The 18,875-nt window shown below is 48.5% G+C and overlaps 1 protein-coding gene across 1 annotated transcript in view; it reads left to right on the forward strand.

Annotated features, from left to right (window-relative positions):
* The window catches only part of rbfox3a (RNA binding fox-1 homolog 3a), a 302,634-nt gene that overhangs the window by 125,503 nt on the left and 158,256 nt on the right, over nt 1-18,875 (forward strand). The window contains 1 exon segment of the mRNA XM_076999552.1: nt 8,469-8,540. Coding sequence (XP_076855667.1) covers nt 8,519-8,540 — 22 coding nt within the window. The 5' untranslated portion in view covers nt 8,469-8,518.

The following is an 18,875-nucleotide window of genomic DNA, read 5'->3' on the forward strand; positions in this document are numbered from 1 at the left end:
GTGTGTGTGTGTGTGTGTGTGTGTGTGTGTGTGTGTGTGTGTGTGTGTGTGTGTATGAATGTGAGTTGGCACCCCCCAGCTGAACGGCTGGCATGTTTCGCTTCCGACACACTCTCCATCAGACACCCACTCAGTCAGTGCAGGAGAAGAGTGGAGTCCCTTCATCCACCCAGCCAGACAGAGTGAGAACATTCCAAGTGGGAGGAGTCAGGCCAAGCCAAATCCTTTTTACTGCTAAACTCACTCTGAGCCATCATATAAATGCATAATACAAAGCACCGTTGTTCATTTTGGTACATCTGTGCAGTTTCGATATCTCTCACTAGTTTCATTGTTTAGGCTGCCTGTTACTTAGTAACCACAACTCCTTGAAAGGTTTAAGTTCTAACAAAACTCTGCCATCTGCCTCTCCGCTAGTCTCCAGTACGAATGTGCAACATGTTTTAGAGTGACATCACACATTCACCCAGTGAGGTTTGTTGGTGGATGTGTTAATCACTATCTGGAGAGATATCCTCCCAGCATGCTTTGTGCCTGAAAAGAAGGGGGCAGGATCCTGATCCTGGCGCCTTTGTTTAATCACCCGGGACATTTTAATGGCTCGTCAGAAAATGGTGAAATATGACTGGAGGCTAACTGATCCAAAAATACCCATAAATCCCCATCCAGGGAGCTGTTGTTGGGGTCTGCGGGGGGTAATCCATAACTCTGGCAGCCCGAATAAAGGAAGAACAATTAAAATAATGAGTGGGCTGATTAATCTTTACATTAAATATTAAAAGCTCCTGGGGGTGGTCATCACACACGTGACTAGTGATGAATGTCTGATATATGAGTGTGTGTGTGTGTGTGTGTGTGTGTGTGTGTGTGTGTGTGTGGGGTACACTCTGGCCTGTGTATGTCTGCTGTTGTTAGCAGCTGTTGGTGACTGGGCTGTTGAAGGGTAAAAGCTCTATGGATGCTGTGCATTAACTCTCCCTTGATGCTAATATGCTAATGTGACCTCTGTTTCTGAGCTGCCCCAGTCTTATAGGGTGCATTTATGCTTTTCTCTTCATGTCACTAAATAAGCCAAAACTTCTAAATAAATTGTATCATGGACAATCAAGCACAAATTTCTGAACAAATTAAACTTAAAAAAAATGTAGAAACACATGTTGTTATTGAGTTAATATTTTCGCAGGCTATGAATTTTCAGAATATGTTCTGGCTCTGTTCGAACAAACCTTCCTTTTGTAAAGAATAGTTTCACGATGCAAGCATACACAAGACCCCCCCCCCCCCCCCCCACATGCCTAAGTGATGCATGGACCGCTAGAGAGGGCCACGGAGGCTGGGCCCAGGTGCTGGACTCTGCTGGGGATGCAGTATTATCTATTGGTAGCAAATGCTTTAACTTTAACAATGTTATATTTTTGGAGTTCAGAAGAGAGTTTTTTTAAGGAGAAGAAAGGCACAAACACCATGGTGCGCTGTAGGTGGAGGAGTGTCAGAGGAAGGCACTCTGTGAATGGAGCTGTGGGTCTCTTGCTGCCTGTCAGGCGAAGGAAAGCTCTGGCCTGTCGGGCTGAACAGCAAACACTGATTCTAAGTAGACGGGGAGCAGAAATGGGCTTAATCAAACGGCCGGCCGAGCCCCTGTGGGCCGCCTGCGTCTTGTCTCGCTCCAACCCGTGAAATCGAGTTCACTGCCAGTGAGGATGAACCCAGCACACGCGTCTCTCGCCACACACACACACACACACACACACACACACACACACACACACACACACACACACACATACCCGCTACTCGTTTCACCTGCCCACGTGCACGTTCATCTCACACGTGCACATACTCAGTTACCGACTCATAAATACACACTCAAGCACCAGGGCCGAATTCCACATCCAATTCCACGCTCGGTTGTGAGCATTGAGATCTTTGACTTCATGTGTTGACAGGCCACAGGCCTGATGGACTTTTGCCTTGGTGTGTGGCTTTATCACTCCCCATCTCAGCCCTCATGCCCCACACATGTACTGTACCGTACGCTACGGGCTCTAGAGGACACAGGAGCTCACGCAGACGTGTTCGCCTGCTGCGTTCACAGAGCTTTGGGAGACAGATGGCCATGTGCTTCGGGTACTCGCGTTTGTGTTTGCGTTCATGCCTGGGTCTTTCTTGGTTGCTGGCTTATCTGCACATTCCGGGGAGGAGGGAGGCGGAGCTGCAGTGATCAGAACTTTGGAAAGGCTGTTTCAATCAGATCGATCGCAGGCAATTTGCTGGTAAGCTCTTCTGATATCGCTTCATCCAGCACTAGTTGGTACAACAAAGAGATCAGCTGTGCAGTGCAGCCCATAAATAATTAATTCTTTTAACTTTTCAGCACAGAAAAGTTTATTCTTCTTTTTTGGGTTATGATGCTTGCCAGAAATTGCATTTAATGCAAATTTGAAAGAAGAGATTGACAACGATATCAAGCATATTTGCGGCTGCTCTGTTTCAAAAGTGGGTGGTGTTTTGACAAGTGCATTCAGTATACACAAAAAAGAATAATTCAGTACTTCATCAAAGTGATCAGATGTTCTCTCTCTCTCTCTCTCCCTCTCTCTCTCCCTCTCTCTGTTTGCCTGAGGAAATAGCTGCATTGCTGTAGGTTAATCTGCTAGTACCGGTTTTAATTTGCAGTCACTGGAACAGAAGAGCTAAGCGTACATTCAGGTTGCTGGAGCTTAAACTGCACAATCAACAAGAAATAATAATAATCCAGTTGTTTTTGAGGGAGTAGGCCGGGTATGTCGCAAATTAGCTAATTAAAAAACAATCTAGCATGGATTAGGGGCTGCCGCTGAAAGCATGCAGCTCACAGTTGGGAGAAAGGCGGCAGAGTCTGTACCAGTGCTCACCGACTTAGTCCCCCAAATCCAGGCCGAGCCTCGGTGTTAGCACCGCAAATCTGCCTGTTTGCACTAGAAACATAATTACTGGCGTTCCATAATGCAATGATATACTGTAGAATGCCAATGAAAATGAGATGACAGTCTTACTGCCTCCAACGATGGCTTGATTTCCAATTTAACAACTCACTAAATCCGCGCTGCTTCGGAATAATTACCATAAAATCCAGTTTTCATCTCGCGCTATAAAGCCAGCTCATGTTGTTTTCCTGATCCAGACGGAAGAAAGTCACTGATGACAAACTAACGATGTTTCGTGATTGGGACCATGTGCCCTAACTCCCCTCCCCCCACGACCAGCACCACCAGAGTGATGCATTTTTACGGCTTACTTTACGCCCTTGTTACGTTTTAGTGTTTATTTATGTTTTCCTAAATCAATTCAAATTGGAAATAAACCATGCCATTGTTTAAAATTATTTGTTTGTTTGTTGTTTATTTTGTTTTGGTCGCCCCCTTTTTTTTTTTTTTGCCTGTTCTTTATGTTGGACCGTATTTCCTTTGAAGGCCTCTCCCCTCCCTGCCCCCCGAGCCCACGCATCATACACCACACATGCTTACGTTCCGCCTTCCGTCTCTCGTCTATCCTGACGGACGCTTAGCGAGCATCGCGGCGGAATGACTGCATCGGATACGCGGCGGGAGGTTTTACCCGCGAGGCTCTCGGGAACAGAGATGTCAATAAGCTCCGCGTTCCGTCATTCAACCCAGCCTGTCTCGGCATGCTGCGGTTCCGGTCTTTTAGCGGCAGCTGGCCCCCGAAAACCCGCCGTCGAGCCGTTCCAGCGGGGGCCGAGAACCCGCATCATGCACTCATCATGCTGGTCATCAGCGCCGCGGGGGGTCGCCGGCACCGTATATATTTCTCGGGTCGCCCGGGTACCGTCTCCTGCCCTCCCGTGTGCCGCATGTGTCCGCCGCAGTCCTTGCGTCCCACTGTATTATTTATGGGTGCGGGCGGTTAATGGCAGCATCTCCAGAGTGGCCTGGCATTTGGGAGCGCTCATTAACATTTGCTACATGTGGTTGGGCAGGGCTGCTGGGGAGTGCTGCCCGCTCCCCACACTCATATATCTCAGCCCGGCCGCCTGGGCCCCGGCCGCTATTTACTGCTTACCTAGTGCAATATGAGACAAAGGAGATCGGAGCTGGCACTGTGTAATATTTCAGCGGCGCCGATGGTTGGAGGGCGGGGGGGGGGGGGGGGGGGGGGTGACCTGATGGAGCACGTTTGCTGCGGCACGTTGCGTGTGGCCGTGTGGTTTCGGGTGGTGACGGGGGTGACCTGGCCACGTTCTGCAAGCCAGACCTTCCACTGGTTCCTTCCCTCTGTCACACTGGTCTTAGTCGCTCTGAGTTTGACCGCATGGTCTCGGCTTCCGTTCTGCGTTGCGATCTTTAATAATCTGCATAGGGGTTTCTTCTGTTTACTTGTTCGCTTTTTTTCTTTCTTTTTTTTTTTTTGTATTTTCTTCGTTTCAGGTCTTGGGCGATCCTGTCTCAGTCTGAGTGTGAACCTCCAGTAGTGTGATCTTTGTTTGGATCTAGGTCCCCGGGTTGTGACTCAGCCTGGGCTCTCCTAGTTAAACCGGTGTGTCTCTATTAGAGATTTGCATACCGCCGTGGCTCCAGCTGGAAAAGGTTACGCCCTCTTATATCCACTCGCCGAACAAGGGGATCGGCTTCCCCGCCGTCTCCCGCCGCTCGATTATGCAAATCAAATTACGCCAGGCGGGCGTGCCATCGCCTCCACACCCCGCCCTCTCCTCCCCCGGCCCTGCAGGGGCTGAGGTCTGTTTCACGTCCGTCGCTGTTTCGAGATCAGACCGGAGTGGCGCGCCGGTCCGCTGACGGGCTCGGAGCAGCGGCTGTGCGCGAATGTGAGGTGGGGGAATATTTACTCTGTGAATGGAGGATGAATGGGAGTAGCGGCTCTATTTACTGAGCCTGTGTAGCCTGTTCATCTAATCTGCTTCACAAAGCCAGGGAGAATCCGACAGGATTCCTACACAGCATTACAAATTCAAATGACTCTTCTGTGTTTGGGCACAGCTCTGGGCATTCGCTTCCAGTGCAGCCGCCTCTCGTGTTGTCTCCACAAGCTGCACTCCCCACAAAATCTGCCATCCACCTTCTTTCCATCTTGTCACGTCTTTGAACACACGAGGAACATATGCACACAAACACCAGGTGTTAATATTCTTTCCTGTGATTAGCTCGTAGCGCTCGTACCCCAGATCGCAGCGGCGTGGCTCTTTCCCCCCACCGGTTTTTAATGGTGCGGAAAGCTGAGCTCTGGGCGCAGACAGGTGCTGTGAAATGGAAACCGGCCAGTGGACCCGTCCCTTTGGTCCAGCTGTACCGTGTTCCTCCCATTTCCCCTCATTAAACCTCCAATTGTCCCAGCGGGAGTCAAAAGTCATTGGTGTTGAGTCAGAGGAGGAGCACTACGGTCTGACAGCAAACCAGCGTAGCCGAAAACCCAGACACTCGCAGTCATTTCCAGACTGGATCTGCTTCTCTGATGTCATGAATTAAACTGCGATGACTCTGCACTCGCTCTTAGGACGGGGGTTTCCTGTGTAGCTTCAGCCGTCCTTGGGGCACCTTACAGTGGAGATGTAACATTGTATTATGACGTCGTTTTTCACACACAACTGCCCCATTCATTTACCCCGGACAGGACTCTAAAGAGCCTGATGAATTAACGTATCAGTATGATTATGGTTTTCTTTTTTTTTTTTTTACTTGTTTACAACATGACTGTTTCACAATTGATTGCTGTTTTATTGTTTTTACCACAGTGATCTTCAGCTCCATGCTATTTACCCCCTTTTACCATCCAAATAATTAATCAAGCCCACCACAACATGAAAAGAAACAGATTTTAATTACTTGTGATGAAATAACAAATAGTTTTGGCTTTGTTCCCAAAACGCCAGGGCTATTGCATGGCAATTCATTACACGCGGAGAGACGCTACTGGGAGAAGAGGGCACCATGAGCTCGGCTCTGTAGGGATGGAATCAATACAGCGGCGGTGTGCATGTGTGTGTGGGGTGGAGAGGCGTGTGGAAGAGTGTGTGTTTGTGTAGGAGTGAGAGAGAGAGAGAAAGATCCGTAGGGATGAGATCAATACGATCTCAAGGGTTCGATGTCTGAGGAGTTGCTAGCCACACACACCAACAGACAATAGACTGCATAATGTATACACCTGTATCATATTCCTCTGCACCGCTGGTTTCTGTCCCACACACAGAGTAATAATTATCCTGGCACAAAACTCCACTGAGTTTAGGAATGCTTGTTTATTCACAGAACTTATGTGGGAATCTGTTGAACCAGATCTTCTGTAGATGATTGGGATCGTGCGTGAAATGTGCTGGTTTTGCTGGAACTCCTGCAGATCCAACGCGGAAGCGTAGAAGCACTTTGGAGTTTCTCTCACTGACCACACGGAAAACAAGCCCCGGTCTCTCTTACACGACATGTGTTTCCCACTGTTTGAAGGAAAATGTGCTCCGCGTCCTGCCTGACGGGACCAGGCTACGCCTGTAGTCGTGCGTGGGCCTCCGCTCACATCCAGGGAGATGTTGATATGCAGCGTGCGGCTTATTTTCCTCCGGTTCTGAGTGCCCGTTTTCTGGCCAGCATGTAGAAATTCACCATAAATTAATTCTAACCGAGCCAGTGTCCCAGAAGGTTTCAGTTTCTCTGACTTCACTTCTGCTCTGAACGACAAAGGGGAACGAACACTCAGAATGTGAGACCCTTCCCCGTGGAGCGAAAACAAGAGAGAGAGGGAGAGAGAGAGAGAGGGTGATCTAGAGGACGATAGAGAGAGGGAGAGGGTGATCTAGAGGGCGAGAGAGAGAGAGGGTGATCTAGAGGGTGATAGAGGGAGGGAGAGACAGGGTGATCTAGAGGGCGATAGAGAGATTGTGATATAAAGGGAAAGAGGGAGAGAGAGGGTGATATAGAGGGAGAGAGAGAAGGTGATAGAGAGAGCAAGATAGACAGAGAGAGGTTCTGTTGGGTCTCTGCTGTTGACGGGCACTCTTTTTTTTAATAAATACACCTGCTCTATATATGAGATTAATGTTAACTATTTAATGGCAAAGAATAACAACACTTTTATCAAGCTTTGTGGATATGGCCTGGGCACTATGCATATTTAATCAGAATGGCCTGCAATAAAGGCCATTAAGGCTGTGTAATTATGGTAATGTACAGAGAGGTGTTTGGCCGGGTGCTGCATGTCTGTCTCTGGGGCCTCGTGTTGGGCTCAGTGTGAAGCTGCAGCACTGTTGTTTCTCCTCCTTCTCCATGTTCTTCTAGAATATTCTTTCTCTTAGATGCCTCATTTAATGTACTGGTATCCAGAAACAGTCTTCCTTGCTCTCTCTCTCTCTCTCTCTCTCTCTCTCTCTCTCTCTCTCTCTCTCTCTCTCTGTCTATCTCTCTCTCAAGATTCAAGATTCAAAGAAGCTTTATTGGCATGACTGTAGTTACAACAATATTGCCAAAGCATTACAAAAAATAAAAAATAAAATGCTCTCTCTCTCTCTCCCTCTCTCTCTCTCTCTATCTCACTGATGAGATGAATGAAGTGTGATAAAGTGTTGAGAAGATTGTACTTGACTGTTATGTAACACACACACACACAATCCCACTAATCTCAGCCCAGGTATCTAATACTAGACCTTCAGCATATCAGGTTTAGCCGCTGTCTTCCTCTGCCTCAGTTGTGTTCCTCTGGTAAGGGTTAATGGAGCCCGAGTCCTGGTGACAGTGTCACGCCAGAGAGGTCCCGCGCCTGCCACGTCTGGGTTTAATGAATGCCGCATGTGCCTGAAGATCCCGTGCTGCCCGATTCAAATGCGAGAGCCGCGTGCTCAGCCTCCTTACCATCCATTATTTTCGCTTTGTTTTCCTTAACTAAGTCGGAGCAGGCGTGTGAAGCGGGCGTCTGGAGCCAGGCGGGCCGGGCACTGTGGCAGCCCTGTGGCGCAGAACGCCACGCTGAGAAGGACACGGTAGCTGGGGCTGGCACGGGGCACCAGTGGTGGAGGCTTTGGTTATGCGGTGGAACCCCCGAGCTTATCAGGGCCCTCCCACTGCTCCAGAATTACCATAACGAGTGTATAACGGAGAGAGGAGGTGATTGAAGGCTTCCAGAACGCGCACACCCAAGGCAGAACCCGTCCACGAGGACGGGCTCGGACCTAGAGCAGCCCCTGCACCTGCGATCAGCCCGTGTAGCATCCAAGTAAAGATTGCAGAGCAAGCAAGCATGTGCTTTTCTGATTTGGCAAATGACACATCAAAGAGTAAAAAAAAAATGTCTATCAAAAATAATCTTTTTTTTTTTTTAGCTACTAGCTTGGTCTTTAAAAAAAAGTTTTATTGCTTTTCTTACATCTAAATGCACAGCTTTTCAGCACACTTCTTGCGTATGGAGTGTTTGCTCTATGGAGCGTGGTGGTGGGCCGCCACTCTGACCCTGTCTTGTCTGTTTTGCAGGACTCCAACACCAGTACTACAACAGCAGCTCAGACATCAGCCTGCTGTACATGGAGACCCCGAGCTGGGCAGGTCAGTAAGTGCTTGGCGAGGGTCAGGGGCTCAGAGGGGGAGGGGGGGGGGGGGGTGATGCAGCTTGAGTCTTCGTGTGTTTGGTTGTATGCGTTGGTTGCGTGTGTGAGGACCAGCCTTCTCTCTCTCTATCTCACTAGTTTTGTCATCACTCAGTAGTTTGCTAGTACCTAACGCCTGCTGTCGAGCCGTCCTGTTGAGGAGAGCGATTTCTTCTTCGCAGATGGTACTGAACACCAGACTTATCTCAGCTTGCACTTGAAACAAATGCCCTAATGACAGGTCGTTCCTCACTGTGTGAGGGTCATCGTGAGAGGGACGTGTTGGACTGCGGATGCTAGCACTTGTTGTCGGAAGCCCGTGGTAGTGGTGCGTGTGTGTGTTGCGGAGCCTGGAAGTGTGTACGTCTTTAAAAGGAGGCTGGGTGCACAGCAGAGGGAGGGAGGGAGTGAGTGAGTGAGTGAGTGAGTGAGTGAGTGAGTGAGTGAGGGAGGGAGGGAGGGAGGGAGGCAGGGAGATGAGTGGGCTGGGGAGAATGAGGGAGGGAGGGGAGAGAGTGAGTGAGTGAGTGAGTGAGTGAGTGAGTGAGTGAATGAGTGAGTGAGGGGGGGAGCAGGCTGGGGAGAGTGAGGGAGGGAGGGAGTGAGGGAGAGAGGCACGGCGGGAGAGGTGTGAGCTAGGGAGAGTGAGTGAGTGAGTGAGTGAGGGAGGGAGGGAGGGAGGGAACTCAGTGCAGGGTGGGTTGTGCTGACGACAGGTCTTTGATTCGGAGCATGCCCATTAGAGGCAGCCATAAATCCTGGGCTCTCCGGACTCTCTGTGTCAGCAGTCCATGGAATGAATTGATATTAAACGCGACAAAAAGCCTCTTTAATTCAGCCTCCGCCAGCCTCCCCTTTCTCTTTTTTTTCTTCCTCTCTCTCTCCCTCCCTCTCTTTCTCTCTCTTTCTCTTACTCCTTCTTCCCTCTTTCTGCCTCCCCCTGTTCTAGGCTGTAATTGAAAAGAGGAGAAAGAGCCCTGCAAAGCCAAGGCTGTCATCATAAAAACGTCTGCAATTACATCCCTTCAATCCATTATTTAAAAAGCTCATTCATTAAAGATTATTTATAAATAGCCAGCCATCTTTCTTGACTTTTCTTTTTCCTGACCTTTAAAGATGTTGTTTTGCATCGCACATTCGGGGGATTATGAGGCGTTTTAGGGGCCAGGTGGGGTTGCGAGTGCTAGGTTGCCTTCGCAGTGCGTGCTTTCATATTGATCAGAGTTGCTGAGTCTGGGTCTACCGCTCCTGCCCAGGGCACCAGCACGCACGCACCACCGCTAACTATAAAACACCAGCAACCAAAGCAGCCGGTCCTCTCTGCTACAGCCTGGGTGGCAGGATAGCTCGCACCTAAAATAATGGCGATAACTTGATTCACTCCCAGGCAAATGGGATATGCTAAAATGTGCCTTTTTCTCATTTTTATTGCCCTTTTTCAAAAGGGTGTGGGGGGGGGTGCGCTATTATGAGGACAGCATCACCCATCGCTAGGTGATCTCACCAGCTCAGGTGATGCACAGGGCCTCTGGGCCACCGCATTCCAGGTGGCACTTTGATAAGTTGGAGTCGCTATTCGCGGAATTACTAAGACGAAAGATGATACATCACGCGTGGGCCGTTGCAGCACGGCGATGTTGGAAGTGCGGCGGGCGCTGTCCTAGGTGTGCGGGGGCGGGGCTACGACTCGGGGGGCTCCGCCCAGCATCAGCTACAGCTGTTGCAGCTCCTGCACGTAGCAGGGACCCTGCGTGGAGGCTCCCAGCCCGCGTGAGGGCCCCGCGTGATGGATCGTGCGACGGAAAGCCCTCATCTGGCTGCGTGTGCACTCGCTGAGCGAGGTGGGCCCCACGTGACTAATGATATTTGCCTGGAGTCATCGAGAGCTGGATTTAAGTATTTCGGATTTAAAGTAACATTTGTCTCTATTGTTCACACTGAGGAAGTCATTAGTCAAATGCAGCTCCATCTCCCCAAACGACATTTCCACCCCCAAGTGCCTGCTGTGCAACTGTGGGATTGTCAGACTTGGTGTTACACAAATTAGTCATGTAATTTTTTGCCCATTTTTTTCTGATTACCTACAAATCTCGTTCAAGATTGACTAGATCATTCTAACTAACCCATTTGTCTCATGGTGATATTTTCAGAAAGTAAGTCTTTGATGGATAGCTCACATTGTGTGTTCTCTCTTCCTATGCATGGTTTCTGCAAAGAAACCAAGACTGTTTTCTTCAAAGGAATGACTTATTATAATTACTATTATTAATTAGTTAATTGTTGATATTATTTGTTTGGTTTCAAACAATCTATACAATGCTACTTTCCTACCAAAATAGCAAATGAATAGCAGAAAATATATATTTTCAAATTGCTCTATAAAACTAAAGCTAAAGGTCTGGTATAATGATTTCTGGTGTAATGGTAAGATATCGAGCAGACGGCGCTCCTGTGGTGGTTCTGGTTGTGCAGACTGAGCACATTCGAGCCTGCAGACATCAGCAGGGGAAAGAAAAAGGATCCTTAACACCAAGCGAGTCAAGAAATGAACCTAAACTGAGAGCAGACCAATCGCTGTCCTCTAAAGCAGTGTATCTCGCAGGCTCGGTTAGGGCGTGCTGCTCCGTTAGGGGTGCTGCTTTGTTAGGGTGTGCTGCTCCATTAGGGTGGGCTGCTCCATCAGGGTGTGCTGCTCTGTTAGGGCGGCTACTCAGTTAGGGTGTGCTGCTCTGTTAGGGTGTGCTGCTCTGTTAGGACGTGCTGCTCCGTTAGGGTCGTGCTGCTCTGTTAGGACGTGCTGCTCCGTTAGGGTCGTGCTGCTCTGTTAGTGCGTGCTGCTCCGTTAGGGTCGTGCTGCTCTGTTAGGGCGTGCTGCTCTGTTAGGATATGCTGCTCTGTTAAGATGTGCTGCTCCGTTAGGGTGTGCTGCTCTGTTAGGACGTGCTGCTCCATTAGGACGTGCTGCTCTGTTAGGACGTGCTGCTCCGTTAGGGCGTGCTGCTCTTTTAGGACATGCTGCTCCGTTAGGGTGTGCTGCTCCCTTAGGATGTGCTGCTCCGTTAAGGCGTGCTGCTCCGTTAGGGTGTACTGCTCCGTTAGGGCGTGCTGCTCCGTTAGGGTGTGCTGCTCCGTTAGGGCGTGCTGCTCCGTTAGGGTGTGCTGCTCCGTTAGGACGTGCTGCTCCGTTAGGGTGTGCTGCTCCGTTAGGGCGTGCTGCTCCGTTAGGGTGTACTGCTCCGTTAGGGTGTGCTGCTCCGTTAGGGTGTACTGCTCCGTTAGGGTGTACTGCTCCGTTAGGGTGTGCTGCTCCGTTAGGGCGTGCTGCTCCGTTAGGGTGTACTGCTCCGTTAGGGTGTGCTGCTCCGTTAGGGTGTGCTGCTCCGTTAGGGTGTGCTGCTCCGTTAGGGCGTGCTGCTCCGTTAGGGTGTGCTGCTCCGTTAGGGTGTGCTGCTCCATTAGGGCGTGCTGCTCCGTTAGGGTGTACTGCTCCGTTAGGGTGTGCTGCTCCGTTAGGGTGTACTGCTCCGTTAGGGTGTGCTGCTCCGTTAGGGTGTGCTGCGTGGCGCCCTTGGCTCTGGCCTCTGGATACAGCCAAAACAAAGGTCAGCCTGTTTCTTGCCGTGGTACTTTAGGGCCCGGGCAGAATCCAAGTTGCGGCAAGCAACGTTAATTCCGTGCTGAAAAATGCTGCACTCCGTGAAAAAATGTGTATCTGAAAGAGCGGCGAGAAGCCCTAGCAGAAAAGTGCCTGTGAGCTATTCCTGCACCGATGATGGACGAGTTTGGGCCTGGGAGGCTGTGCAGGCTGGGGGGAGCAGGGATTGGACCTGACCACCTCTCCCCTGCTTCTTTATGGGTCCACCTTTTTACGGATCCGTCAATGGAAATCTAATTGCTAGGAAAGCAATCAATCCCAACTCAATTACTGTTGTGGAATGTGGCACGCACAATATCCCCTCCTGGCAGTTTGGCTGCTCCCTTTGCTTAAGGTCTAAATCACGGTGCGTCTGGACAGGGCCGCTCGGCCATAAGGAAAATGCGCCAGCCAGGATCTGAATTACTCAGCGTGCCCTAGCGAGAGGCTCTCGCCACGACTGCTTTAATGCTGCATGTGTTTTGCGATCCCACACAACAACTACGAGCTAGCGGAGAAAATGGAGTCAAAACAAAAAAAGGGTTTACGTGACGCCGAACGTTCGGCCCCGGCGCTCCGCGGGGCATATCGGCGAGCGGCCGGAGTCGAATGCTTTTTGACGTAAGTGAACCATTCTTCTCATGCCACCTGCTGGGCCAAAGTTTGGAGGTTTTTTTCCTGCCCCGTGGCTCTTGCTGCTTTGATTGTCGTTGAGGGTGATCTCCGTAACACTGCGTTACAAAGACTCCCCTCCTCCACGCCTCCTCTCCTCAGCTCTCACCCATCTGAGCTCTTCAAATGAACATTCTCTAATTGTAATTACACAAGGGCTGTTTGGCCCCTATCACTGCTCGCCAGGAGCCCCCTATGGCCAAATCACGGGATTCACATCAGAATCGCAGTGACACAGCCTTAATTAGAAAGTTCTGATGTTTTCCAACGCTTGTTGGAAAGGGCCGGGAGTTCTTTGAAGCCGCGGAGACATGACATCGATTATAGAAAGCCGTCCTTCCGTTTGAGTCTGCCATCACAGGCGATGGGTTCATCTCTCTTCATGTTTCTCCACACCCTGCCCTATCATCCAGAACGGACCAGCGTGTGCACGACATGCCGTGACAAGCCCGGCCCGTGATATTCTGGGCTGATTTGCGCTCACATCCCAACATGGCCAATGTACGTAAATATCCACGTTATTTTTAGGGTTTACCTCTCATCCCTGCAATCGTAGCCGTTCGCAAGATCCAGTGTTGTGATAGCATTACGAAAATGAGATGCGAGAAGATGTACGCTGCCTTCACATTACGTAAATCGTACCTTTAGTATATGATCTGTAGCATGCAGTAGGATCAAATGGACCTAAATGTACTTTACGACGGAGGCAGAGAGGTGTATAGGGCCTTAACGAAATATACCAATAAAAACTGCCACAGTAATAATAATTAGTCAGAGCCGCATGCTTAATGTTCTGGCCGCTCTCTGAGATTTGTTTCCCTACTAGTTCCTCATCAAAAATTAACTGGGAAAAACCTTAATGATAATTGCAGGGAGAGCTTAAGTAGAAGTTTTGCATTATTAAGCTGGCGATGCCTCAGCAGTTGGGAGGTGAAGGAGGTGATGAGGATCCACTCATCTCCCTCGTCTCAGACGCCTCGGATGGGATGCGATGTGTTGTTGTGTGGTTTATAGGGCCAAGGAGAACCCCATTTCATCCAATACAGCTTACAATGGGCCCATTACAATTAAAGTGCTGAAAACGAGCACTGTTCCAAATGGAGAGCGAGTATGATGGGAAAACTGTGGGAACGCTGGGAGAAAAGGGCGTATTAAACAGGCAGGAGGTAATTCTTAGCCCTCGGGGAAGCTGAATTATGTTCTATTACTGGTTTGGACCTAATGCTTTCCCTGCCCAGTACATTGCACGAGCATTTACCCCAGGCAAGGGAGCGGTAATGTCCGTGGTTTCGCCCAGAGCTCGGGGTGAACTGCATCTTTTACCAAGCTATGCTTTTACTAGCTTCCTTCACACGTTGGACGCAGAACAATGATGTATTACGGTTGCCGGAAGCCCTAGTGGCATTTCTCCTGCTGTCAGTGTCGGTCTTCGTTTGTTGAGTTGATAATGTCTCTTGTGATAGCCTCAGTGGCATTTGCATTACGAGTATCGCTAATATAGGTGTCGCGAATCTCGCTGAGTAATCATTGCAAAAGTTTCTGTTTTTCATTGGTAGCATAACGTGGATGGTGTGCTGGAATTATGCTGGGCTAGTGGGAATGTCCCATTCCACAAGGACATGCTAACAGTGCTTTAATATTGGCAGTTATACAACTGCCTCTGACTGATTTCCTGATGCGTGCAGGTTGTGCTTTTGTTTAAACATATGTTGGATGATTTGAGAAGGTGTAAGTGGGCCTTGACTTCAGAATCCTTGCATTTTCCCGGATCACCAGCACCAATCTTCACTCACACATGAACCTTATGTGCGGAGATCACGATATACTTTCTCACAAAGTAAATGTGGGTTTCTTCCTACATTATTTATTTCGTAGTGAGCAAACATCTAGCCAAATACATCCAGTCTCTGTAGTACTTATATTAAATCTCAATAAATATTTATACATATGTAATGTAAGACCATGAGGAGAAGTGCCTTTTAAAAGTAGAACCTCCACTTTTGCTCTGATGCCAGTCCATCAGTCTTATACATAGCAGGCAGGGATTGGGAAGGCTCATTCCTGCCTTTGTATGCGACACTCTCATCAGGCCATAAAAGTATGATGCGTTTATTGATTCAAACACTTCAACTCATATGTTTTCCCCCCAGCCCCCTGCTGTTTCTGAGATTCATTTTTGAGTCTTCGATTCATAGACACACCAAATAATGAATAGTGGTGATTCATGTCCTTGCTTGTTTTAAATGCTTAAATTGATATGGTTCCCATCAGATTGATGCAGTAAAGTGGATATATGTTCGCCGTCCCCCATAATATGAAATAGAAATATGTATTGATCATCTTGAGATCCACAGAGAGCTTTCTCACTCCATGATACTGAGCATGTCCAGTTTACTGCAGTGTGGTGTGTGTGTTTTGTATAATCCATCTTAACTTATATTCATAAATCTCTCTAATAGGCTGCGATTCTTAAAGATCCTCATCTGTATTCGGGACTTTTAACATTTGCACACCCTTTAACATGTCCGGTGCCCACTGACATTAAACACACAGTAGGATCTTCAATTAATATGGACCAAAAAAAAAAAAAAAAAACACTTGTTTACCAGTAATGAATATAACAGGTAAAGCAAGCAAACACATTAAGAAAAATGAAACATTAACACGTTAACAGCTCTAGCTGTGTTAAAGGAAATGAGATGAAATGAGTTGCCAGGTTTGCGTGGGGATATGCGTGCTGTCTTGACACCGCCTCCCTGCCCACTGAAAGGTGGTGCACGTGTGGAGCAGTGCGGTTGTAGCAGCGCTGGGACTACTTTTCCATTCTTTTCTCCAAAGTGACATCCACTGTCCAGCAGGTGGTACCAAACATTTATCTTTGCTCTCCTCCGTCTTCAGGCCCACTGAAAAAAAATCAGACACCCCAAACTATAGCCCCCCCCCCCCCCCCCCCCCCCCCCCCCGGCATCGCCTTCAGGTAGACCCTCGCGTGAGGCAGGCGTGCGGGAGAGGGGCCCGCACTGGAGGAGGGGCCGTAAAGACATGGCTCCGCCCCCTGAAGTTCTGGTGCAGTTCTTTTTTTTCCTTTTTTTTCCTTCTTCTTCTCCTCCAAGTTGCTGACATTTTCAAATCCGTTCTTATCTGCTTTGGAGGAGCGTGGGCCATGCTCTTAGATGTGGCAGTCATGCATCTCTTCAGTCAAACATTGTAAAATGTTGGGGCTAGTCGTTAATCCTCCTCTCACACGTTTAATGACCGCTGCAAAAGTGAAGTCATAAACCCCCACTCATCCCCTCCCCCTCTGGGGGGAGTTGGAATGGGGGGGGGTGGATGGTAGCTGCATGTGTGTGTGTGTGTGTGTGTGTGTGTGTGTGTGTGTGTGTGTGTGTGTGTGTATATGTGGTTTGGGGGAGGGGATAGCTACGACCGTACACTGCAGTCATGTAGACAGCCCCATTCCGTACAGGAACCCGGAGCTCGGAGCAGGAAGTGGCCGCTCTCCGTCTCCACCCTGCTGCCCGGGGGTGGGTGGGGGCGCTGGCTCGCGCGGCCAGGCGTGAGTCTTGAACGGCGCGGGCTTCCGGCGCCAGTCCCTGCCCTGGCACCCGAGGACTTGCTGCCGGGGTTCGCGGGCCTCCGCCTCTCCTCTGATAGCTTCATCAGTAAACAATTCCATATGCTCTCGGTCCCGCGCACGGCTGCGTGCGCCCGGGCGGGGGAAGGGCGCCGGAGCGTGCAGCATACGCGCGGTCGCTGATGCAGAGAGCGCGCGGGGGCGCGAGAGCCGAGCGGAAACGATCTCCCAGAAGAAAAGTGCGCAACGTTTGTACGTGTGAAAGGCCTTGATGTGGTGTTGTCAAAACACATGTTAGTGCTCATTATAGCAGTGTTCCTCGGGCCTTCGTTTGTATATTGTGTCGGGCACGGGCAGTGAGGAGCAGACATCTAGCCTACAGTAAGCGTGCGCACTCTCTCCTCTCAGCCTCATTCATCATGTTGACACCGGCGCAGCTACTTTTGTGAAATGGAGAAAAATGGTTAAGTCAGCTTTTTTTTTTTTTTTTTTTTTTTTCCTGAGCCTCCTGTGTGTGGTGTGGTGAAGGTGTGTGTAAGAGAGAGAGAGAGTATGAGTGTGTGGGTGTGTGTGAGTATGAGTGTGTGTGTGTGTGTGTGTGTGTGTGTGTGTGTGTGTATCTATACTACATTCTCTCATGCACTCAGGAAAGGAAGCGATAGATATGAATGCCTGTTATGATGTGAACATAACATGTACATACACACGGGCTTACAATAACTTGTGTATCCCTCAATCTTCCCTTCTTTCAGTTATACCCACACACAAACACTTTTATATATGTTTATATAAGTGTGTGTGTGTGTGTGTGTGTGTGTGTGTGTGTGTGTGTGTGTCATTTATATATCAATGTATTGATGCTGCTAAGCCAAAAACATTTAACATTTGATACATTTATCCTAACGTCTCTGGTGAAAGAGTGTATTTAATGGCCAGTGTTTGGTTGAAGGCTAAATCAGTGGATTAAGGTGCCCTGCAGCACTTTAGATTTCTCTAAGTGTGCAAATCAAAACAGGTGAATAATGAAATGCTGAAATGGCCTTCATGTAAAACCATGGGATGTTAAAAAAGGACCAGTTGTTCATATTCATTTACACACTGCTATATATAAACACGTTCTCTAATCTCCTCTTAATTAAGATTCATAGGCTGAGCTAAATGTACAGCTGTTTTCAAAGTTAAAGATCGACTGAAGTTTTACCCAGCGGTTTGTACGCCTTTGAGCCGCTTAAAAGTCGCATGTCTCTGACATGCTCTGTCTTTGAACTAGCTGCTGCTGTTTGCACCATGTGAACCGTCCTGACACGCCGGCCATGGGGGTGTGAGCATGGCTAAATTATTAAAAACCCTCATCACCGGTGGGATCCTCTTCCTCGTGTGTAGCAGTTGATACAGCAGGAAGAGCTTCCTTATCTAATTGCTCTGTGAAGTGGGAGGGGCCACCACACCACTGAGGTCACTTGAATAAATGAGCAGACTACCATCAGGCCATATGTCAGCTTCATGTAGCTCACATGTCTCTGGAATGGTTCGATTTTCTCCAGGATGGATATAATATTAAGATTCTCCTTGTTCAGAATACCAAACACTGAAAGAGTCATTTTATCCACAGTATTATTCTAGACCAGTGACAGTGTCAATCAGGAGCGTAATAGCCATCACCTGTAGTTTGATTTAAAGTCAGTTTGATATTTTTCCACCCATGCCTGCTTTATGCGATTATAATGAAGGGAGATTTGCAGAATATGCAAAAATGTTTTTGGCTTCACCCTTTTAAGTATGATTTTCATTTGCATTAAAACAAGAAATTTTTTAATAGTTTCCACAATTGTTATTTAATCAGGAAGAACGGATGGAAGATTTTTATAATTTTTTTACTGACAGTGTGTGTGTACGTGTGTGTGCATGCATGCATGCACACGTGTGTGTGTGTGTGTGATAGTGTACTTATGCAGTAAAGAGAGGGCGATAGGGCAGGGGACCTAATTACACTCCTTTGCTTGCTGATTGTTATCTTAAGAGCTGTTGATTAGTCTTTGTTAGAAATCTTCATTAAAGATTTAAGGAGAGAAAAGTCACTTGAGAAATTCGGAAATTAAATATTTAACAAGCTAATTCCTATCTGTGTCTCGCACCTTTGCAGCTAGGCATAGTGATTCACCCTGTCATTAGCTGTCGGAGGTCATTTTAAAATGTGTTACCGAAGAGGACATTAAAATGGATCACGGCTCATTTTTCTTCCCCTGGAAAGCACTGCAGGCATCTGACTCTGTGCCTTGAAATCTCAGTTCTCTTCCTAAGGAAGGTTAAATCAGCCAATTACCACTTATGCGCAGCTACAGTGTGCGCTGAGACATGATCACAGGACAGTCAGCATTTCAGCTTTCAGGTGACGGATGCATGTCAGGATTCTT

The sequence above is a fragment of the Brachyhypopomus gauderio genome, chromosome 3, assembly GCF_052324685.1.
Source record: "Brachyhypopomus gauderio isolate BG-103 chromosome 3, BGAUD_0.2, whole genome shotgun sequence".
NCBI lineage: Eukaryota > Metazoa > Chordata > Actinopteri > Gymnotiformes > Hypopomidae > Brachyhypopomus > Brachyhypopomus gauderio.